Raw genomic sequence first — 25,465 nt, forward strand, 5'->3', positions numbered from 1 at the left:
ATTTGTCAGAGGACAAACCATCCACAGAGACAAACTGATATCTTTCCGACAGATAAGATCTAAACCAGGCGAGAACTTGTCCGTGTAGACCAATTAGGTTTTCCAATATCTCCAAAAGTATGTGGTGATTGATGGTTTCAAAAGCAGCACTAAGGTCTAGGAGCATGAGGACAGATGCAGAGCCTTGGTCTGACGCCATTAAAATGTGATTTACCACCTTCACGAGTGCAGTCTCAGTGCTATGATGGGGACTAAAACCAGACTGAAGCGTTTCGTATAGATTGTCTTCAGGAAGGCAGTGAGCTGCTACGCAACAGCTTTTAAAAAAATGTTTCGAGAGGAATGGGAGATTCTAGTTGGAATAGGGTCCAGTATGCAGCTTGACGGTTTAGAGGCCATGACTATTTTGATGAATGTGTCAAGAGATACAGGATAAAAAAAACTTGTGTCTCCATTGATCCTAGGTCCTGGCAGTTCTGTTTTACTCAGGAAACTTGAGCTTTGGAGAAATATGCAGATTCAAATTTGCTTTCTAATGATCATGATCTTTTCATCGAAGAAGTTCACTGCTGAAGTGAAAGCTATCCTCTCTTGTTGAATGCTGCTTTTAGTTAGCTTTGCGACAGTATCAAAAATAATTTTAGGATTGTTCTTATTCTCCTCAATTAGGTTGGAAAAATAGGATGATCGAGCAGCAGTGAGGGCTCTTTGATATTGCGTGGTACTGTCTTTCCAAGCTAGTTGGAAGACTTCCAGTTTGGTGGAGCGCCATTTCCGTTCCAATTTTCTGGAGGCTCGCTTCAGGGCTCGGGTATTTTCTGTATAGCAAGGAGCAAATTTCTTGTGACAAATGTTTTTGGTTTTTAGGGGTGCGTCTGCATCTAAGGTATTACGCAAGGTTACATTTAGATCCTCAGTTTGTGGTTAAACGATTTTTGTACTCTGACGTCCTTGGGTAGGTGGAGGGAGTCTTGAAGGGCATCTATGAATCTTTGGGTGGTCTGATATCACAGCTTTCAATGATCCTTGGTTGGGGTCTGAGCAGATTATTTGTTGCGATGCAGATGTAGGACTAAACCCACTGAGTCGGTGGCTCCAAAAGCCTTTTGGCGTGGGTCTGTGGACTTTTGCATGTTAATATTAAAGTCACCAAAAATTTGAATATTATTTGCCCTGACTACAAGGTCCAATAGGAATTCAGGGAACTCAGTGAGGAACGCTGTATACGGCCCAGGAGGCCTGTAAACAGTAGCTATAAAAAGTGTTTGAGTAGGCTGCATAGATTTCATGACTAGAAGCTCGAAAGATGAAAACAGTATTACATTTTTTTTTTGGTGTACATTTTAAGTTGCTGTCATAAATGTTAGCAATACCTCCGCCTTTGCGGGATGCGCAGGGGATATGGTCACTAGTGTAACCAGGAGGAGAGCCCTCATTTAACACAGTAAATTCATCAGGCTTAAGCCATGTTTCAGTCAGGCCAATCACATCAAGATTATGATCAGTGATTAGTTCATTGACTATGACTGCCTTAGAAGTGAAGGATGTAACATTAAATAGCCCTATTTTGAGATGTGAGATATCACAATCTCTTTCAATAATGACAGGAATGGAGGAGGTCTTTATTGCAGTGAGATTTCTAAGGCGAACACCGCCATGTTTTGTTTTGCTCAACCTAGATCGAGGCACAGTCACGGGTTCAACGGGGATAGCTGAGCTGACTACACTGACTGTGTTAGTGGCAGACTCCACTACGCTGGCAAGCTGGCTAACGCCCTGCTGCCTGCACCTTATCTCATTGTGGAGCTAGAGGAGTTAGAGCCCTGTCTATGTTCGTAGATAAGATGAGAGCACCCCTCCAGCTAGGATGGAATCCGTCAATCCGCAGCATGCAAGGCTTGGTTCTGTTTGTAGGTGAGTCCCAGAAAGAGGACCAATTACAGTGCCTTGCGAAAGTATTCGGCCCCCTTGAACTTTTCGACCTTTTGCCACATTTCAGGCTTCAAACATAAAGATATAAAACTGTAATTTTTTGTGAAGAATCAACAACAAGTGGGACACAATTATGAAGTGGAACGAAATTTATTGGATATTTCAAACTTTTTTAACAAATAAAAAACTGAAAAATTGTCTGTGCAAAATTATTCAGCCCCTTTACTTTCAGTGCAGCAAACTCTCTCCAGAAGTTCAGTGAGGATCTCTGAATGATCCAATGTTGACCTAAATGACTAATGATGATAAATAGAATCCACCTGTGTGTAATCAAGTCTCCGTATAAATGCACCTGCTCTGTGATAGTCTCAGAGGTCCGTTTAAAGCGCAGAGATCATCATGAAGAACAAGGAACACACCAGGCAGGTCCGAGATACTGTTGTGGAGAAGTTTAAAGCCGGATTTGGATACAAAAAGATTTCCCAAGCTTTAAACATCCCAAGGAGCACTGTGCAAGCGATAATATTGAAATGGAAGGAGTATCAGACCACTGCAAATCTACGAAGACCCGTCCGTCCCTCTAAACTTTCAGCTCATACAAGGAGAAGACTGATCAGAGATGCAGCCAAGAGGCCCATGATCACTCTGGATGAACTGCAGAGATCTACAGCTGAGGTGGGAGACTCTGTCCATAGGACAACAATAAGTCGTATACTGCACAAATCTGGCCTTTATGGAAGAGTGGCAAGAAGAAAGCCATTTCTTAAAGCTATCCATAAAAAGTGTCGTTTAAAGTTTGCCACTAGCCACCTGGGAGACACACCAAACATGTGGAAGAAGGTGCTCTGGTCAGATGAAACCATAATCAAACTTTTTGGCAACAATGCAAAACGTTATGTTTGGCGTAAAAGCAACACAGCTCATCACCCTGAACACACCATCCCCACTGTCAAACATGGTGGTGGCAGCATCATGGTTTGGGCCTGCTTTTCTTCAGCAGGGGCAGGGAAGATGGTTCAAATTGATGGGAAGATGGATGGAGCCAAATACAGGACCATTCTGGAAGAAAACCTGATGGAGTATGTAAAAGACCTGAGACTGGGACGGAGATTTGTCTTCCAACAAGAAAATGATCCAAAACATAAAGCAAAATCTACAATGGAATGGTTCACAAATAAACATATCCAGGTGTTAGAATGGCCAAGTCAAAGTCCAGACCTGAATCCAATCGAGAATCTGTGGAAAGAACTGAAAACTGCTGTTCACAAACGCTCTCCCTCCAACCTCACTGAGCTCGAGCTGTTTTGCAAGGGCAAAAACTTCAGTCTCTCGATGTGAAAAACTCAGAGACAAGCGACTTACAGCTGTAATCGCAGCAAAAGGTGGCGCTACAAAGTATTAACTTAAGGGGGCTGAATAATTTTGCACGCCCAATTTTTCAGTTTTTTATTTGTTAAAAAAGTTTGAAATATCCAATAAATTTTGTTCCACTTCATGATTGTGTGCCACTTGTTGTTGATTCTTCACAAAAAAATACAGTTTTATATCTTTATGTTTGAAGCCTGAAATGTGGCAAAAGGTCGAAAAGTTGAAGGGGGCCGAATACTTTCGCAAGGCACTGTATATACAAATTCTATATTTTGGGGAGGGGCAGAAAACAGTTTTCAACCAATGATTGAGTTGTGAGACTCTGCTGTAGAGCTCATCACTCCCTCTAACTGGGAGGGGGCTAGAGACAATTACTTGATGCCGACACATCTTTCTAGCTGATTTACACGCTGATGCTATGTTGCGCTTGGTGACCTCTGACTTTTTCATCCTAACATCGTTGATGCCAACGTGGATAACAATATCCCTATACTCTCTACACTCACCAGTTTTAGCCTTAGCCAGCACCATCTTCTGATAAGCCTTAACGTCGGTAGCCCTGCCCCCTGGTAAACACTGTATGATCGCTGTATGATTATTTTTAAGCAGCTCAGACCCCGTAACGGTTGGAGGAGAGACCTGAGAAAGCTAGGCCTCTGACTCCGATTCGTTGCTTAATGGGGAGAACCGGATGAAAGTTTCTGTCGGCTGAATGAGCGACACCAGTTGAGCATGTCAAGCTTTCTTTCCAGAAGAGGCTGCGGGGACTGTGTGGGGGGGGGGATTTGTACTTACTGGTGGCACAGACGCTGTTTCATCCTTTCTTACACTTAAATTAACCTTGCCTAACAATTGCAACACGGCTATCCTCACCATAAGACCATAGTTCTCCTGGATATTATGTGTACAGCGACTGCAATTATTAGAATAGTAAAGTGTTTATGTTGCTACTTAGCTTTTTTGGGTGGTGGAGGTCCTGTCGAACCATGTCCAGATTTATTTATTTATTTATTTAACCTTTATTTAACTAGGAAAGTCAGTTAAGAACTTAAGAACAAATTCTTATTTACAATGATGGCCTACCCCGGCCAAACCCTAACCCGGACGACCCTATGGGACTCCCGATCGTGGCCGGTTGTGATACAGCCTGGAATCGAACCAGGGTCTGTAGTGACGCCTCTAGCACTGAGATGTAGTGCCTTAGACCGCTGCACCACTTGGGAGCCCAGATAAAGCGTCCGGGGTGAGAAAGTTGAATGAAAGTTTTTTCATCGCTAAAGTTTTAAGATGTAGGTAAATGTATTAAAAGTAAAAAATGAAAAGTTTGGCAGATAGCCAAGTAACAACAAACAGAACGGAGACAAGTCCGGAACTAGTGATAAAGTCAATCTCTCTACTACTTTGAGCCAGGAGAGATTGACATGCATATTGTTAGCTCTGCGTGTACATTTAAATCAAATCCCAAATCAAATTTTATTGGTCACATAGACATGGTTAGCAGATGTTATTGCGAGTGTAGCGAACTGCTTGTGCTTCTAGTTCCGACAGTGCAGCAATATCTAACATGTAATCTAACAATTCCACAACAACTACCTACTACACACAAATCTAAGTAAAGGAATGGAATAAGAATATATACATGTAAATATATGGATGAGCAATGACAGAGCAGCATAGGCAAGATGCAATAGATGGTAAAAAATACTATATATACACATATGAGATGAGTAATGCAAGATATGTAAACATTATTAAAGTGGCATTAAAGTGACTAGTGATCCATTTATTAAAGTGGCCAATGATTTCAAGTCTGTTTGTAGTCAGCAGCCTCTCTATGTTAGTGATGGCTGTTTAACAGTCTGATGGCCTTGAGATAGAAGCTGTTTTTCAGTCTCTCGGTCCCAGCGTTGATGCACAAGTACTGACCTCGCCTTCTGGATGGTAGCGGGGTGAACAGGCAGTGGCTCGGGTGGTTGTTGTCCTTGATGATCATTTTGGCCTTCCTGTGACATCGGGTGGTGTAGGTGTCCTGGAGGGCAGGTAGTTTGCCCCCGGTGATGCGTTGTGCAGACCTCATTACCCTCTGGAGAGCCTTGCAGTTGAAGACGGTGCAGTTGCCGTACCAGGCGGTGATACAGCCCGACAGGATGCTCTCGATTGCGATCTGTAAAAGTTTGTGAGTGTTTTATGTAACAAGCCACATTTCTTCAACCTCCTGAGGTTGAAGACGCTGTTGCGCCTTTTTCACCACGCTGTCTGTGTGGGTGGACCATTTCAGTTTGTCCGTGATGTGTATGCCGAGGAACTTAAAACTTTCCTCCACTATTGTCCCGTTGATGGGGGGGAGTTCCATGATCATCTCCTTTGTTTTGTTGACGTTGAGTGAGAGGCTATTGTCCTGACACTACACTCCGAGGGCCCGAAAAATAACCTCTCACTCAACGTCAACAAAACAAAGGAGATGATCGTGGACTTCAGGAAGCAGCAGAGGGAGCACCCCCCCATCCACATTGATGGGACTGTAATGCAGAAGGTGGAAAGTTTTAAGTTCCTCGGTGTATACATCACGGACAAACTGAAATGGTCCACCCACACAGACAGCGTTCAAAATGATAATCAGCTAGCTAGCTAGTTATCTAGCTATGTTGGCGCGCTAGTCTCTTCCTCCCAATGAGTCTCTCGCGCCAGACGACTTACTTCTGCACGTGAGACTAGATCTGCTTTATCAGGTACAGATGGCCCTAAAGCAAAAAAGTCACTGTCAATTCATCCATTTCTCAATACTGCTCCTTTCTGTTGGAGAATGAGCTAGCTAGCTTGCCTCTGCTGATGAAGATTTTGTGCAGTGCTTGTGGCTCAGGGGTTGAGGGGCGGCTGTCATAGCAGCTTCTTTGCTATGTAGAGGCCGATAGAGAAGGGCCGATAGATAGAGAAAAGGCCAATATCGGCCTGATATCTTGGCTTGGCCAATTTATCGGTCGTTCTCTATTTCAAATGTCTCTAATGGTCCCCCCAGAGTGAGGATTCTAATGCGTGTAATGTTAGAATTAATTTACTGTATGCAAACATTTGCACATCTCCAGTCAGAACAGAACCTGCTCAAACGTTTTCCCCCTGGTGCCCGCATTGCCTCATTGTTGTTTTCCTTACTAATAATTCCTGTGTGCGTTCGTGTCAAAGTAAGTGCATTATTACCTTGTTATCCAATTTCTGTATATCGTGTTATGTAATTTCTACTGTAGCACATCGTATTTATGTGTGGAACATAATGTATTCTGTGTCCCTTTATAACCACGGCCACACAAGGTACTGATTTCATAACCTCTTTGGTGTTATACTCAATTGCGCTTATGTAGTTAAGTTTTTCTATTAGTTCTGTAAAACAATGTTAATGCTAATGGCATCAAATAAGTATTAGCTTATGTTGTATCCTGAAGCTGCCCAGGCTGGCCTTATCATGACCATTGCATTGGCCTGTATTTGGCCTACATAGCTCTGCCCTGCCCCCTTGTGGAGCTCTTCAAGTATAACGTTACTTGTAATATTGTTTTATTGCTATATCCTGATATTGTATTCTAATTGCTAATAAGTCCTGTTTTATTCTGTACTTTCAGAAACCACACTCACACGGTATTGAACATAACTTGCCAACATCATAAGTGGAACTGGACATATTTTGTGCCGAAGATTGAAGACAGCTTTTGTATGCTGGCAACATACTGTTTGGAGGGGGAGTAGGGAGTGGAGAGGATGATTGGGGAGTGAGGAAGTGGATAAGATATTGTCAATATAATTGCATAATGGAACTGGTTTTAATTTATGTGAACTGTCTGTCCAATTACAAAAAAGGGGGCTTTGCACTCCAGACTGGGACTCATCAAAGCCAACAGCAGGGCCAGGATGGATGAAATGGCTAGAGGTCTTCCAGCTACCGCCAACCTACTGTACTTCACCGACTGTTGATCTGCCTACATCAACACCAGCATCTTCAGAAGGACCTGGGACTTTGTCAGTGGGCTATGGGTCCTCAGATTCAGGATGCTCAATGGCCACAAGCTTGGGGGGCAACTCCTCACTGTCAGAATCTCCCGAATTGCCGCATTTATGAGTTGTCTCCTTTTGAAAGACTTTGCTAATGCTACAGCTTAGCCAACTAGCTACATACATAAACAACAACACTGAATGGCTCCAAGTGAGTGTCGGGTGACATGATTGGCAGCCGGTGTGGTGATTAGGGTTGTCCCCGACAAAACAACAAAAATGGATTGGTCAAATTTTCTTCATATATAGACACACCCTATGTTTTAATAAAATCAACTATATGTAGGCTACTGAGCTTGTCTGCATTTTTTTTTTAAGCACTGCAATTAAAAATTAAGACACAAATTACTAGAGGGAGCCAGAGATCAATATAGCCTAACTAGAAGAAAAAAACCTGTTCCCGGTACCGGAGAGCCAAGTTTAGGTCCAAGACACTTCTAAACAGCTTCTACCCCCAAGCCATAAGACTCCTGAACAGCTATTTGCATTGCCAAGCCCCCTCCCCCCTCTACACTGCTGCTACTCTCTGTTATTATCTATGCATAGTCACTTTAATAACTACCTACATGTACATATTACCTCAATTACTTCGACACCAGTCCTCCCGCACATTGACTCTGTACCGGTACCCCCTGTATATAGCCTCCACATTGACTCTGTACCGGTACCCCCTGTATATAGTCACCACATTGACTCTGTACCAGTACCCCCCTGTATATAGCCTCCACATTGACTCTGTACCGGTACCCCCTGTATATAGCCTCCACATTGACTCTATACCGGTTCCCCTGTATATAGCTTCCACATTGATTCTGTACCAGTACCCCCTGTATATAGCCTCCACATTGACTCTGTACCAGTACCCCCTGTATATAGCCTCCACATTGACTCTGTACCGGTACCCCCTGTATATAGCCTCCACATTGACTCTGTACCGGTACCCCCTGTATATAGCCTCCACATTGACTCTGTACCGGTACCCCCTGTATATAGCCTCCACATTGATTCTGTACCAGTACCCCCTGTATATAGCCTCCACATTGACTCTGTACCAGTACCCCCTGTATATAGCCTCCACATTGACTCTGTACCGGTACCCCCTGTATATAGCCTCCACATTGACTCTGTACCGGTACCCCCTGTATATAGCCTCCACATTGACTCTGTACCAGTACCCCCTGTATATAGCCCCGCTATTGATGTTTACTGCTGCTCTTTCATTATTTGTTGTTCTTATCTCATACTTTTTTTGTTGGTATTTCCTTAACACTGCGTTGTTGGTTAATTAAGGGCTTGTAAGTAAACATTTCACTGTAAGGTCTACACCTGTTGTATTCGGCGCATGTGACAAATACAATTTGATTTGATTTACACTTCAGCTACTACAGCACCTGAAATGACTGCAACACTTAACAAAGAGCATTGTATTTTTGGACAAATCATTCTCCAAACCCCAACTACATTTTGTAATAAATAATGTGGAAATTGAGCAAGTTGAGTCTAAACTGCTTGGTATAACCCTGGATTGTAAACTGTCATGGTCAAAACATATTGATACAACAGTAGCTAAGATGGGGAGAAGTCTGCCCATAATAAAGCGCTGCTCTACCTTCTTAACAACACTATCACCAAGACAGGTCCTACAGGCTCTAGTTTTGTCACACCTGGACTATTTGTCGCACCTGGACTATCAGTCGTGTGGTCAGGTGCCAAAAAGAGGGACTTACAAAAATTGCAATTGGCTCAGAACAGTGCGGCACGGCTGTCCCTTGGATGAACACAGAGAGCAAAAGTTAATAATATGCATGTCAATCACTCCTGGCTCAAAGTGGAAGAGAGATTGACTTCATCACTACTTGTATTTGTGAGAGGTATTGACATGTTGAAAGCATCGAGCTGTCTGTTTAAACGACTAGCACACAGCTCAGACACCCATGCATACCCCACAAGACATGTCATCAGAGGTTTTTTCACAGTCCCCAAGTCCAGAACAGACTATGGGAGGTGCACAGTACTACATAGAGCCATGAAGAGATGGAACTCTATTCCACATCAGGTAACTGAGGCAAGCAGCAGAATCAGATTTAAAAAACAGATACAAATACACCTTATGGAACAGCGGGGACTGTGAAGCAACATAAACATAGGCACAAACATGCATACACACACATAACATACAGTGGGGCAAAAAAGTATTTAGTCAGCCACCAATTGTGCAAGTTGTCCCACTTAAAAAGATGAGAGAGGCCTGTAATTTTCATCATAGGTACACTTCAACTATGACAGACAAAATTAGAAAAAAAAATCCAGGAAATCACATTGTAGGATTTTTAATGAATTTATTTGCAAATTATGGTGGAAAATAAGTATTTGGTCAATAACAAAAGTTTATCTCAATACTTTGTTATATACCCTTTGTTGGCAATGACACAGGTCAAACGTTTTCTGTAAGTCTTCACAAGGTTTTCACACACTGTTGCTGGTATTTTGGCCCATTCCTCCATGCAGATCTCCTCTAGAGCAGTGATGTTTTGGGGCTGTTGCTGGGCAACACGGACTTTCAACACCCTCCAAAGATTTTCTATGGGGTTGAGATCTGGAGACTGGCTAGGCCACTCCAGGACCTTGAAATGCTTCTTACGAAGCCACTCCTTCGTTGCCCGGGCGGTGTGTTTGGGATCATTGTCATGCTGAAAGACCCAGCCACGTTTCATCTTCAATGCCCTTGCTGATGGAAGGAGGTTTTCACTCAAAATCTCACGATACATGGCCCCATTCATTCTTTCCTTTACACGGATCAGTCGTCCTGATCCCTTTGCAGAAAAACAGCCCCAAAGCATGATGTTTCCACCCCCATGCTTCACAGTAGGTATGGTGTTCTTTGGATGCAACTCAGCATTCTTTGTCCTCCAAACACGACGAGTTGAGTTTTTACCAAAAAGTTATATTTTGGTTTCATCTGACCATATGACATTCTCCCAATCCTCTTCTGGATCATCCAAATGCTCTCTAGCTAACTTCAGACGGGCCTGGACATGTACTGGCTTAAGCAGGGGGACACGTCTGGCATTGCAGGATTTGAGTCCCTGGCGGCATAGTGTGTTACTGATGGTAGGCTTTGTTACTTTGTCCCAGCTCTCTGCAGGTCATTCACTAGGTCCCCCCGTGTGCTTCTGGGATTTTTGCTCACCGTTCTTGTGATCATTTTGACCCCACGGGGTGAGATCTTAAGTGGAGCCCCAGATCGAGGGAGATTATCAGTGGTCTTGTATGTCTTCCATTTCCTAATAATTGCTCCCACAGTTGATTTCTTCAAACCAAGCTGCTTACCTATTGCAGATTCAGTCTTCTCAGCCTGGTGCAGGTCTACAATTTTGTTTCTGGTGTCCTTTGACAGCTCTTTGGTCTTGGCCATAGTGGAGTTTGGAGTGTGACTGTTTGAGGTTATGGACAGGTGTCTTTAATACTGATAACAAGTTCAAATAGGTGCCATTAATACAGGTAACAAGTGGAGGACAGAGGAGCCTCTTAAAGAAGAAGTTACAGGTCTGTGAGAGCCAGAAATCTTGCTTGATGTAGGTGACCAAATACTTATTTTCCACCATAATTTACAAATAAATTCATAAAAAATCCTACAATGTGATTTTCTGGATTTTTTTTCTCATTTTGTCTGACATAGTTGATGTGTACCTATGATGAAAATTACAGGCCTCTCTCATCTTTTTAAGTGGGAGAACTTGCACAATTGGTGGCTGACTAAATACTTTTTTGCCCCACTGTATGCACTATACTTGTACACACGTACACATGGATTTTGTGTTGTAGATATATTGTAGTGGAGTATGTGTCTGAGGGCACATATTTAGTGTGTTGTGAATTATGTAATGAATGTATTTTAATGTTTTAAAATGTTTATATTTGCCTGGTCTGTGCACTCGTTGCACTCATCCTCTGCTTGCGGGACACATCCGCAGTGCTTTCTCAACGGTGTTTGCTTGCTCAGTGATGCTTCATCCTGCTCGACAGTGCCACCTCGCTTTGGTGGACTTTCGAGGGTGATTTGATACCATAAAATAAAATATACACATCCATATATGTATATACACATTAAAATGCACATCTATATAAACAACAAGGCATGAAAAGCAAAATACAATCATAAAAAGGACACATTCTTCAGTAAAAAGATCCCAGCTATCTGAAATGCCCTAGAGGCACCAATTCCTCCAATTCTAAAGCGCATTGGCGATCATTCCGTGTGTAAGGTGCAATTTCTTTTTAAGCAGATCTACCCAACTCGGTGGAGATAGAAAGGATCTCCAGTTAGCCATCCCTGAGACCGGGTCTGGTATCTCATAAGTCTGTAAGTTAACAATGAAGTAAGGTATGGCGGAAGTTTATGCAGGAGGGCTTTATACAAAAAAATACAAAACAAATGAGCGCATTGCATCCATCTACAACACTTCTAAGAGGGCCAGCCTACTTTCTGAATGCAGTGATGTGTACTGAACCTATCGCCGATAATAAAGTGTAGAGTGCTATTATAAACTGTGTCCAATGGCTTCAGTACAGTGGCAGCTGCATTCACATAGACAATATCCCCATAGTCTATAACCATTATGAATGTCAACTGCATGATTTTGTTTTCTGCTATTTAATGAAAGACATGGCCTATTCCTATAAAATAAGCACATTTCAATTCTTAATTTCATGACTAACTCATCAACATGAATTTTTTTAAGATACCTTTTTGTTAATCCAGATGTCTAGATATTAATAAGCGGGGACACGATCAATGAGGGCATAAATCATCAAATACATTTTTATGTGATTTGGAGAATAACATGTGTCACGTGTGCTCCCTCTCCGGCCTCTAGGCTGCTCGTTAGGGCGCACACCTGTCACCATCGTTAGGCGCACCTGCGCATCATCAGACTCACCTGGACTCATCACTTCCCTGATTACCTTCCCTATATATGTCACTCCCTTTGGTTCCTTACCCAGGTGCCATTGCTTCTGTTTCAGTTTCATGTCTGTATTATGTTCCATTTATTTTATTAAAACACTCTCTCCCTGAACTTGCTTCCTGACTCTCAGCGCACAACGTTACATATACTGTGTTTTACTTGCATTAAGTACCAATTTTATTTCAACAAAGGCTTTCTGCAAAACAATGAAGGCAGATTAAATCTCCAAAAGAGCCTGGTCAACCACAGTGGCAATAGCATGCACAACAGTGTCATCTGCATACAGGTGTATGTCAAAAACAAAACAAATGGTGTGTTTATATAAACCGAAAAAAGAACAGGACCTAAAATCGATCCCTCTGGGACACCTTTTGTAATGTCAAAACCTGATTTAACACCACCACAAAAACACATTGTGTCCTGTCTGTCAAGTCTTTTTCTGATCCATACGGATTGCAGACAATCTTTGAATCAATATAGTGGTCAGCAATGTCAAAAGCTTTCAGTAAATCAATAAACAGGGCAGCACATTGCTTCCTCCGATCCATACTCTTTACTACATAATTTAACAGCCAAGGTTGTAACATAGATGGTGCTATGACCTGGCCTGAAACCAGACTGGTTTAATAACACTTAGAATACATCTTGTGGCTAGGAAGGATCTAAGCTGACAGTTGATTAATGATTTAAAAACATTGCTAGCCAAGATAATTTCGAGGTAGGGCGATAATTATTTAGGTCGGAGGGGTCACCACCTTTGTGGAGAGAGAGGACATGGTCTGCCTTTCAATCCCTGGGGAAAGTACCCAAGATTATCGTCAGATAAAAAAATGTCAATGACTCTACAGTCAGGGGAGCAGAAAGCTGCAGCATGAAAGGATCAAATAAAAAGCTGCAGAGATAAAATGTTGACTAAAAGGATCACTTATCTCCTTTTTCTCAGTAATGATGCGAGAGTCTGACACAACTTGCTTAGTCAGGAATGGAATTTCCACGTCTAAGTGCGTTAACTGATTTCCCAAATTTAGACGGATCACTTTCTTAAATGAGGAAGTACATCTATTTCTCAATTGCCTGAAACACTGCCAATCAGCTATCGAGTCAGTTTTTCTAGCCTTGGCCCAGGCCTGATTTTTTGCATCATAATGAGATCTGAAAGTTCTATAGAGAACCAATGAATTGTTCTATTTTTAACTCGAAGGGGTTTAAGGGGGTGTGTTTGTCTGCCAGAGATCAAAATAGATTAAGTTCTAGAGCCAATTCAGGGTCCAGCATGCAGCTGATAAAGGAAAGCTTAGAGCAATAAAACATTTAAAAAACATTATGCGAGGAACAATGTTTTTCTGTTTGGTATCTTGAATACATAGAATAGGACAGTGATCACTGATGTCATTAGCAAAGACACCACTCAGTAAGTACTTGTGGAGGCAAATAAGTACTTGTTTGTCAAAATTAGTGAGGAGTTTGCTGGGTTTCTTACATTAACCTAAGTCAGGTTAAAGCCAAGACGACAAATATTCTTCAAATGATCAGTGGCCTTGGTAAAACAATCCAGGTTAAAATCTCCTAAAATAATTAATTCAGATGACAGAAAGGTTTTAAATATTCAGAAATATTATCAACAGCATCTGTTATTGCAGCAGGGGGTGGGAAATCCCCGCTACAAACACATGCGTATAACCTATAACCAAACACTCAAACTTTTTAGGGATAGTGACACTTATAGATTATGATGCCACATCATGCATCCAGAAATCAAGAAGGTCCATTTTTGACGTCAAGCTTTGCACGTTTACGTTCAACAGCCCAAGCCCTCTACGTGATTTGAAAACCTAGCTAGTCTCCATATTTGTGAAATTCACAATAGAACTAATAGCACTTGTTGAGAGAACCACTAGCAGCTGGATTGACAGAGGTATTCCTGGATTGACAGACATTCAGGGGAGTTACAGAAACATAAATGAGGGTACTTTGCTGCACTTCTGCGGGACATAACATCTTTCTCATGTCTGCTGTTGCTAATTATGATAGGGAGGACTGGAGCACTAACAGACCCGGACCATCAGTCTTTAAAACAGTTTGCAATGTTGCTGGAATTAATGCTGGAACCCCTTCGATTAGGTGAATCCTGTCTCTTTTTCCACTGTTTATTTGGAAGTTCAGCTACGGGTGTTAACAGGCTAATGAAGTAGTGTTTCCACTGCTTAAATTGACAGTAACACAACTATGAGGGGAATAGCAGGGTCAAGGCTGGAAGGTCTCGGTTCACAAACCTCTTAATGTCCGACAGCGTTAGTTCACCTGGTACTGTAAGGCCAGATGTGATAATTGATACCAAAGGGTTTTGTCTTGTACAGTACACCCCACCAGCAGAAGGGAAATTCATAACATAACGCAACTCAAAAAGATCATATGTAAACCCATTTTCAAATTGCCCCTGTAACCGATGTGAAATGGCTAGTTAGTTAGCGGTGGTGCGCGCTAATAGCGTTTCAATCGGTGACGTCACCCGCTTTGAGACTTGAAGTAGGGTTGCCCCTTGCGTTGCAAGGGCCGCGGCTTTTGTGGCGCGATGGGTAACGATGCTTCGTGGGGTGTCAGTTGTTGATGTGTGCAAGGGTCCCTGGTTCGAGCCCGGGTTGAGGCGAAGAGAGGGACGGAACCTACACTGTTACATTGATGCTGTTGACCCGGATCGTTGGTTGCTGCGGAAAAGGAGGAGGTCAAAGGGGGGGTGAGTGTAACCGATGTGAAATGGCTAGTTAGTTAGCGGTGGTGCGCGCTAATAGCGTTTCAATCGGTGACGTCACCCGCTCTGAGACTTGAAGTAGGGTTGCCCCTTGCGTTGCAAGGGCCGCGGCTTTTGTGGCGCGATGGGTAATGATGCTTCGTGGGGTGTCAGTTGTTGATGTGTGCAAGGGTTCCTGGTTCGAGCCCAGGTTGGGGCGAAGAGAGGGACGGAACCTACACTGTTACACCCCTATATAATTAAACCAATCAAATTGCGGCCATATAATTCAACTATTCTGGGCCTTTCAGATCTTCGTGAGGGATCAAGTGGGGTTAGGCCATTTATAAGAGCCATACACTCACAACCGTTTTAAAAGGTACACACACACACACACTGCTTGGGTTAAAAGCTGTGTGTGTCACTCGCTCACGCACACACTCACAGGTACTCATAAAAGGTCAATTGGCCCTTCACCAGTGTATGGTATGATGCAGTTATAATGTATTTTAAGACTTGTCATGAGCATGCATGACCTCCCTTATCATCTTATTATTAACTCAAATTAATGATCCTGAAATGCCATATTTACATAAGTATTCAGACACTTTACTCACTACTTTGTTGAAGCACCTTTGGCAGCGATTACAGCCTCGTCTGCTTGGGTATGACGCTACAAGCTTGGCACACCTGTATTTGGGGAATTCCTCTCATTCTTCTCTGCAGATCCTCTCAAGCTCTGTCAGTTTAGATGGGGAGCGACACTGCACAGCTATTTTCAGGTCTCTCCAGAGCTGTTCGATTGGGTTCAAGTCCGGGGTCTGGCTGGGCTTCTCAAGGATATTCAGAGACTTGTCCCGAAGCCACTCCTGCATTGTCTTGGCTGTGTGGTTATGGTCGTTGTTGGAAGGTGAACCTTCGCCCCAGTCTGAGGTCCTGAGCGCTCTGGAGCAGGTTTTCATCAAGGATCTCTCTGTACTTTGCTCCGTTCATCTTTGCCTCAATCCTGACTAGTCTTTCAGTCCTTGCCGCTGAAAAACATATCCACACCATGATGCTGCCACCATCATGCTTCACCTTAGGGATGGTACCAGGTTTGACGTGGCGCATGGCATTCAGGCCAAAGACTTCAATCTTGGTTTCATCAGATCAGAGAATCTTGTTTCTCGTTGTCTGAGAGTCTTTAGGTGCCTTTTGGCAAACTCCAAACAGGTTGTCATGTACAGTACCTTTTACTGAGGAGTGGCTTCCACCTGGCCACTCTACCGTAAATACCTGATTGGTGGAGTGCGGCAGAGATGGTTGTCCTCCCAGAAGGTTTTCGCATCTCCACAGAGGAACTCTGGAGCTCTGTTAGTGACCATTGGGTTCTTGGTCACCTCCCTGACCAAGGTCCTTCTCCCCCGATTGCTCAGTTTGGCCGGGTGGCCAGCTCTAGGAAGAGTCTTGGTGGTTCCAAACTTCTTCCATTTAAGAATGATGGAGGCCACTGTGTTCTTGGTGACCTTCAGTGCTGCAGACATTTTTGGTACCATTCCTCAGATCTGTGCCTCGACACAATCCTGTCTCAGAGCTCTACGTGCAATTCCTTTGACCTCATGGCTTGGTTTTTGCTCTGACATGCGCTGCCAATTGTGGGACCTTATAAAGACAGGTGTGTGCCTTTTCAAATCATGTCCAATCAATTGAATTTACCACAGGTGGACTCCAATGAAGTTGTAGAAACCTCTCAAGGATGATCAATGGAATTTGGATGCACCTGAGCTCAATTTCGAGTCTAATAGCTAAGGGTCTGAATACTTATGTAAATAAGGTATTTCTGTTTTTATTTTTAATAGATTTGCGAAAAATGTCTAAACCTGTTTTCGCTTTGTCATTATGGGTATTGTGTGTAAATTGATGACGCTTTTTTTTTATTTAATCCATTTTAGAATAAAGCTGTAACGTAACAATGTGGAAAAAGTAAAGTGGTCTGAATACTTTCCGAAGGCACTGTATAAAGAATTATACCTGCAGGCTTTAGGAAAAGTGTTACCAAAACAGGTCAATGTTGCCTTTCTACATCACCAATTCAGGAAACATAGGCTAAACAATGAAACAGTGACATTCAACGTTTGTTTTGAACTAACACAGCCACTCTTCGCCCCAACCAGGACTTGATAGAGCTCCACCTCACCTACTGCAACAACCTATCAGCTCACAGCCTCAGGACTTTAACCAGATTCCGCCAGACCCTGGTCTCCCTTAGCCTGTTCGGCTGCAGCCGCATCTTCTATCGCAAGGGTGGTGCCCCACTGGCATGCGACGAGGAAGATGAGGAAGAGAGGCCGGCCTCCAGACAGGCACCGGACACAGACTTCAGCTTCCAGGGCTTCAACCGGCTGCGGCTGCTCAACCTCGGGGGTCTGCCTGAGGAGGTGGACGCTGAGGCTCTGCTCAAGCCCCTGCCGGCCCTCACCTCCCTAGACCTGTCCGGGGTGCCGCTGCCCAAGGCTGCCTTCCTGGCCCACTGGAAGGAGAGGCTGGCCTCACTAGTGCTCTACAATGTGGACCTCTCCGAGGAGATAATCAACACAGTGGTGGAGCTGGGACACCTCAGGTGAGCTGGGAAGGGTGAGGTAAAGGGTTTAATCTTGATAACTGCCTCAAAATTGTTTCTTTTTCGGGCACCTTGGTTCTGGAATAACCATCAGAATTTGCTTGATTTAGAGAGTTCAAGTTGAGAGTTCAAGATATGCTGCAGGATACTGTGTGTGTGTCATTGTTTGTTTTAAGTCCTAGATCATGGCTAGGTGATGATTATAGATGTAGGGTTTTGAGCAATAATGAATCAACAAGAACTGTTTATCATGATGATGAATTTATTATCTTGAACTCTCAGCTTCTCAAATTGAATTATCTAAATCAAGCAAACATCACTCGTTGTGCAGTAGACTTGTACAATTTTTTGTACCCTTCTTTCTATGTTCCCTAGGCACCTGGATATCTCCAGAGAGTGCACCTCCAAGTTCAAGATGACCCGTAAGATCCTGACGGCCATTGTGCAGGGCCTAGTCAACCTGGTATCACTGGACATCTCAGGTCATATCATGCTGGACAACTGCACAGTCCCACACTTCGAGGAGGCCATGGGACGTCCAAGGTGAGCTGCTTCTATGACACTAGCTTATAAACTCAACAAAAAAAGAAACGTCCTCTCACTGTCAACTGCGTTTATTTTCAACAAACTTAACATGTGTAAATATTTCTATGTACATCACAACATTCAATAACTGAGACATAAACTGAACAAGTTACACAGACATGTGACTAACAGAAATGGAAAAATGTGTCCCTGAACAAAGGGGGGTCAAAATCAAAAGTAACAGTCAGTATCTGGTGTGGCCACCAGCTGCATTAAGTACTGCAGTGCTTCTCCTCCTCATGGACTGCACCAGATTTGCCAGGTCTTGTTGTGAGATGTTACCCCTCTCTTCCACCAAGGCACCTGCAAGTTCCCGGACATTTTTGGGGGGAATGGCTCTAGCCCTCACCCTCCGATCCAACAGGTCCCAGATGTGCTCAATGGGATTGAGATCCGGGCTCTTTGCTGGCCATGGCAGAACACTGACATTCCTGTCTTGCAGGAAATCATGCACAGAACTAGCAGTATGGCTGGTGGCATTGTCATGCTGGAGGGTCATGTCAGGATGAGCCTGCAGGAAGGGTACCACATGAGGGAGGAGGATGTCTTCCCTGTAACGCACAGCGTTGAGATTGCCTGCAATGACAACAAGCTCAGTCCGATGATGCTGTGACACACCGCCCCAGACCATGACAGACCCTCGGTGTAACGCTCATTCCTTCGACGATAAACGCGAATCCGACCATCACCCCTGGTGAGACAAAACCGTGACTCGTCAGTGAAGAGCACATTTTGTCAGTCTTGTCTGGTCCAGTGACGGTGGGTTTGTGCCCATAGGCAATGTTGTTGCTGGTGATGTCTGGTGACGACATGCCTTATAACAGGCCTACAAGCCCTCAGTCCAGCCTCTCTCAGCCTATTGCGGACAGTCTGAGCACTGATGGAGGGATTGTGCGTTCCTGGTGTAACTCGGGCAGTTGTTGTTGCCATCCTGTACCTGTCCCGCAGGTGTGATGTTCGGATGTACCGATCCTTTGCAGGTGTTGCTACACGTGGTCTGCCACTGCAAGAACGATCAGTTGTCCGTCCTGTCTCCCTGTAGCGCTGTCTTAGGCGTCTCACAGTACGCACATTGCAATTTATTGCCCTGGCCACATCTGCAGTCCTCGTGCCTCCTTGCAGCATGCCTAAGGCACGTTCACGCAGATGAGCAGGGACCCTGGGCATCTTTCTTTTGGTGTTTTTCAGAGTCAGTAGAAAGGCCTCTTTAGTGTCCTAAGTTTTCCTAACTGTGACCTTAATTGCCTACTGTCTGTAAGCTGTTAGTGTCTTAACAACTGTTTAACAGGTGCATGTTCATTAATTGTTTATGGTTCATTGAACAAGCATGGGAAACAGTGTTTAAACCCTTTACAATGAAGATCTGTGAAGTTTGAATTTTTACAAATGATCTTTGAAAGACAGGGTCCTGAAAAAGGGATGTTTCTTTTTTTACTGAGTTTAGATGACTCGCAAAGCATCTACATTTGATGTCGGAAGTTGACATACACCATAGCCAAATACATTTAAATTCAGTTTTTCACAATTCCTGACATTTAATCCTAGTAAAAATTCCCTGTCTTAGGTCAGTTAGAATCGCCACTTCATTTTAAGAATGTGAAATGTCAGAATAATAGTAGAGAGAATGATTTATTTCAGCTTTTTTTTTTCATCACATTCCCAGTGGGTCAGAAGTTTACATCCACTCAATTAGTATTTGGTAGCATTGCCTTTAAATTGTGTAACTTGGGTCAAACGTTTTGGGTAGCCTTCTACAAGCTTCCCACAATAAGTTTGGTGAATTTTGGCCCATTCCTCCTGATAGAGCTGGTGTAACTGAGTCAGGTTTGTAGGCCTCCTTGCTTGCACATGCTTTTTCAGTTCTGCCCACACATGTAGGATTGAGGTCAGAACTTTGTGATGGCCACTCCAATACCTTGACTTTGTTGCCCTTAAGACATTTGCCACAACTTTGGAAGTATGCTTGGGGTCATTGTCCATTTGGAAGACCCATTTGCGACCAAGCTTTAACTTCCTGACTGATGTTTTGAGATGTTGCTTCAATATATCCACATAATTTTCTTTCCTCATGATGCCATCTATTTTGTCAAGTGCATCAGTCCCTCCTGCAGCAAAGCACCCCCATAACATGATGCTGCCACTCCCGTGCTTCACGGTTGGGATGGTGTTCTTCTGCTTGCAAGCCTCCCCTTTCTCCTCCAAACATAACGATGGTCATTATGGCCAAACAGTTCTATTTTTGTTTCATCAGACCAGAGGACATTTCTCCAAAAAGTACGATCTTTGTCCCCATGTGTAGTTGCAAACCGTAGTCTGGCTTTTTTAAGGCGGTTTTGGAGCAGTGGCTTCTTCCTTGCTGAGCGGCCTTTCAGGTTATGTCGATATAGAACACATTTTACTGTGGATATAGATACTTTTGTACCTGTTTCCTCCAGCATCTTCACAAGGTCCTTTGCTGTTGTTCTGGGATTGATTTGCACTTCTTTCACCTAAGTACATTCATCTCTAGGAGACAGAACGCGTCTCCTTCCTGAGCGGTATGACGGCTGCATGGTCCCATGGTGTTTATACTTGCGTACTATTGTTTGTGCAGATGAACGTGGTACCTTCAGGCTTTTGGAAATTTCTCCCAAGGATGAACCAGACTTGTGGATGTCTACAAATTTATTTCTGATGTCTTTGCTGATTTATTTTGATTTTCCCATGATGTCAAGCAAAGAGGCACTGAGTTTGAAGGTAGGCCTTGAAATACATCCACAGGTACACCTCCAATTGACTCAAATGATGTCAATTAGCCTATCAGAAGCTTCTAAAGCCATGACATCATTTTATGGAATTTTCTAAGCTGTTTAAAGGCACAGTCAACTTAATGTATGTAAACTTCTAACCCACTGGAATTGTGATACAGTGAATGATAAGTTAAATAATCTGTCTGTAAACAATTGTTGGAAAAATTACTTGTGTCATGCACAAAGTAGATGTCCTAACCGACTTACCAAAACTATAGTTTGTTAACAAGAAATTTGTGGAGTGCTTGAAAAGCGAGTTTTAATGACTCCAACCTAAGTGTATGTAAACTTCCGACTTCAACTGTATGTAGTGCTTATGAAGAGTTTATGTTTGCTCTATGTTCATGTGGATTTCAGCATCATCCTTTGTCATGTAAATAGTAGGACTGGTTGATGTATTCTCTGTACGTTTTCCATGTTATGTAAATATGACGGACTCATGTCTTCTTTTTCTTTTTTAGTATCGAGCCCTGCAAGAGCAGCATCTACCCTTTCCAGGAGCTAAAGAGGCCTCTGCAGTTTCTGGGGCTCTACAACACCACCCTTTGTAATGTGACACACATCCCTGCTTACAAGGTAAAGTTTGACCAACTCTGGTCCTGGAGAACTACTGGGTGCATAGGCTTTTGCTCCAGCTCATCACTAACACCCCTAATTCAAATATGTTCTTATCAAGGTCTTCGTTCAGGTACATGATTAGCCAAATTAGCTGTGTTACTACAGAGCTGGAACAAATGCTAGAGGAGGGTTGAACCAAAAACCTGCACATCCAGTCAGTCTCTAAGAGGGTTGGCTACACCAGTAGTTTTGCATGATGTCTACTTTAGACATCATCAATCTGCTATTGTGAAGTGGAACATCTAGGAGCAACAACAGCTCAGCCGCAAAGTGGTATGCCGCACAAGCACACAGAACGGAACCGGCGAGCGCTGAAATGTGTAGCACATAAAAATTGTCTGTTCTCGGTTGCAACACTCACTACCGAGTTCCAAACTGCCTCTGGAAGCAACGTCAGCACATAATGGTTTGTTAGGAGCTTCATGAAATGGGTTTCCATGGCCGAGTAACCACACACAAGCCTAAGATCACCATGCGCAATGCAAATGCAGGGTCCATACAGAAATGGTTTGTCGAGATTGGTGTGGAAGAACTTGACTGGGCTGCACCGGTCCCTGACCTCAACCCCATCAAACACCTTTGGGATGAATTGGAACGCCCACTGCGAGCCAGGCCTAATCGCCCAACATCAGTGCCCGACATCACTAATGCTCTTGTGACTGAATGGACGCAGCAATGTTCCAACATCTAGTGGACAGCCTTCCCAGAAGTGTGGAGGCTGTTACAGCAGCAAATGTTGGACCAACTCCATATCAACTTCATATTAACCCATGATTTTGGAATGAAATGTTTGACGAACAGATGTCCACATACATTTGGTCATGTAGTTTATTTAGCAGATGTTATTGCGGGTGTCGCAAAATCAATAGTAACTCTTGAACCGTTCAAGCTAGAGACACCAAACCAACTTTCTCATGTTCAGGCTATCCTAACTTCAAATTCTAGAACATGTATCAACTATAACGATATACACTTTGTATACATTTGCATAAAATAACCCACCAACATTGTCTGGAACCGTTCAAGCTATGGCACCAAACAAAGTTTCACGTGTTCAGGCAATCTGTCACGTCCTGGCCAGTATAAGGTTAATTGTTTTTGTAGTTTGGTCAGGACGTGGCAGAGGGTATTTGTTTTATGTGGTTCGGGGTGGTGTGTTTGTGTAAAGGGTGTTTGATTTAGTATTTCCGGGTTTTTGGTTGATGGTCTATGTGTTTGTATTCTATGGTTAGTCTGGTGTGTGTGTTTCTATGTTTGGTTAATTGGGGTTGGGACTCTCAGTTGAAGGCAGGTGTTGTCTATCTGCCTTTGATTGAGAGTCCCATATATTAGGGTGTGTTGGTGTGTGTGATTTGTGGGTGATTGTTCTGTGTTGAGCTTTGCTTTGCCAGACTGTTTGTTAGTTGTTCGTTTTTCGTTTTTGTTATTTTGTATGTTCATTTTTGAAGATAATTAAAAATCAAGATGAGCATTCACGTACCTGCTGCGTTTTGGTCCTCCATTTCTACCAACGACAACCGTGACAGAATCACCCACCACTCAAGGACCAAGCAGCAGAAGAAGGAGCAGAGGGAATTCGAGTTGGACTGGCGGGAGAAGTGGACCTGGGAGGAAGTTCTGGACGGGGCCGGACCTTGGCACCAGGCTGAGGATTATCGCCGCCCGCAGTGGGAAATTGAGGCAGCCAAGGCAGAGAGGCGGAGGTACGAGGCCAAGTACGCGCTGAGGGAGAAGCACGAGAGGCACCCCCAATAATTTTTTTGGGGGGGCACACGGGTAGTTTGGCTAGGCGTAAGAAGAGCCGGAAGCCAGCTACCCGTGGTTATATGGAGGAGCGTATGGGGTGGAGAGCGCTATGTTTCGCTGAGGAGCGCACTATTTCACCCATACGCACGCACAGTCCGGTGCGCGTTATTCCAGCCCCTCGCAGGTGCCGTGCTAGAGCGGGCATCCAGCCTGGTAGGAGGATGCCTGCGCAGCGCATCTGGTCGCCGGTACGCCTCCGAGGACCAGGCTACCCAACTCCCGCTCACGCACGGCTACCATCAGGCCCCTGCACAGCCCAGTCTGCCCTGTACGAGCACCCCGCTCGTACAGGGCTACTAGTTCCATCCAGCCAAGACGGGTTGTGCAGGAGGTAAGATCGAGACCGACTGTGCGCCTCCATAGCCCTGGGTTTCCAGCTCCTGTCTCTCGTGCGGACCCGGAAGTGCGTCAACCCAGTCCGACTCGTCCTGTTCCCGCTCCCCGCACTAGCCTGGAGGTGCGTGTACATAATCTGGTAAGCCCAGTACCAGCACCACGCACCAGGCTACAAGTGCGCCACGCCAGTCAACAGTCACCAGAGCTGCCCGCCAGTCAACAGTCGTCACCAGAGCTGCCCGCCAGTCAACAGTCGTCACCAGAGCTGCCCGCCAGTCAACAGTCGTCACCAGAGCTGCCCGCCAGTCAACAGTCGTCACCAGAGCTGCCCGCCAGTCAACAGTCGTCACCAGAGCTGCCCGCCAGTCAACAGTCGTCACCAGAGCTGCCCGCCAGTCAACAGTCGTCACCAGAGCTGCCCGCCAGTCAACAGTCGTCACCAGAGCTGCCCGCCAGTCAACAGTCGTCACCAGAGCTGCCCGCCAGTCAACAGTCGTCACCAGAGCTGCCCGCCAGTCAACAGTCGTCACCAGAGCTGCCCGCCAGTCAACAGTCGTCACCAGAGCTGCCCGCCAGTCAACAGTCGTCACCAGAGCTGCCCGCCAGTCAACAGTCGTCACCAGAGCTGCCCGCCAGTCAACAGTCGTCACCAGAGCTGCCCGCCAGTCAACAGTCGTCAGAGCTGCCCGCCAGTCAACAGTCGTCAGAGCTGCCCGCCAGTCAACAGTCGTCAGAGCTGCCCGCCAGTCAACAGTCGTCAGAGCTGCCCGCCAGTCAACAGTCGCCAGAGAGGTCAGACTGCGCTGAACTGCCGGAGTGGCCAGACTGCGCTGAACTGCCGGAGTGGCCAGACTGCGCTGAACTGCCGGAGTGGCCAGACTGCGCTGAACTGCCGGAGTGGCCAGACTGCGCTGAACTGCCGGAGTGGCCAGACTGCCCAGAACTGCCGGAGTGGCCAGACTGCCCAGACTGTCCCGAGTTGCCAGACTGCCCAGACTGTCCCGAGTTGCCAGACTGCCCAGACTGCCCCGAGTTGCCAGACTGCCCCGAGTTGCCAGACTGTCCCGAGCTGCCAGACTGCCCAGACTGTACCGAGCTGCCAGACTGCCCCGACAGCCTGGAACGGCCTGAGCCGGAGCCACCTCCAGAAATAGGTGGGTTGGGGAGGGGGGGTGTAGCACAGTGCCGTCGTTGACGGCAGCCACCCTCCCTTCCCTCCCTTTAGAAAAGGGGAATTTTTTTTGGTGTTGCTTGGTGTTATTTTTTGTTAAGGTGCTTCTGGGGTAGCACCTTTAAGGCGGGGGTACTGTCACGTCCTGGCCAGTATAAGGTTAATTGTTTTTGTAGTTTGGTCAGGACGTCGCAGAGGGTATTTGTTTTATGTGGTTCGGGGTGGTGTGTTTGTGTAAAGGGTGTTTGATTTAGTATTTCCGGGTTTTTGGTTGATGGTCTATGTGTTTGTATTCTATGGTTAGTCTGGTGTGTGTGTTTCTATGTTTGGTTAATTGGGGTTGGGACTCTCAGTTGAAGGCAGGTGTTGTCTATCTGCCTTTGATTGAGAGTCCCATATATTAGGGTGTGTTTGTGTGTGTGATTTGTGGGTGATTGTTCTGTGTTGAGCTTTGCTTTGCCAGACTGTTTGTTAGTTGTTCGTTTTTCGGTTTTGTTATTTTGTATGTTCATTTTTGAAGATAAT

General features: G+C 44.7%; 1 protein-coding gene across 2 annotated transcripts in view; it reads left to right on the forward strand.

Moving 5' to 3' along the window:
- The window catches only part of LOC100195713 (protein zer-1 homolog), a 76,359-nt gene that overhangs the window by 22,050 nt on the left and 28,844 nt on the right, over positions 1-25,465 (forward strand). For both annotated transcript variants that reach the window (XM_014127846.2, XM_014127847.2), the window contains exons 4-6: positions 17,190-17,635; positions 18,011-18,178; positions 21,471-21,585. In XM_014127846.2, the coding sequence (XP_013983321.2) occupies positions 17,190-17,635; positions 18,011-18,178; positions 21,471-21,585 (729 nt within the window). The remainder of the gene's footprint in view (positions 1-17,189; positions 17,636-18,010; positions 18,179-21,470; positions 21,586-25,465) is intronic.

The sequence above is a fragment of the Salmo salar genome, chromosome ssa11, assembly GCF_905237065.1.
Source record: "Salmo salar chromosome ssa11, Ssal_v3.1, whole genome shotgun sequence".
Classification (NCBI taxonomy): domain Eukaryota; kingdom Metazoa; phylum Chordata; class Actinopteri; order Salmoniformes; family Salmonidae; genus Salmo; species Salmo salar.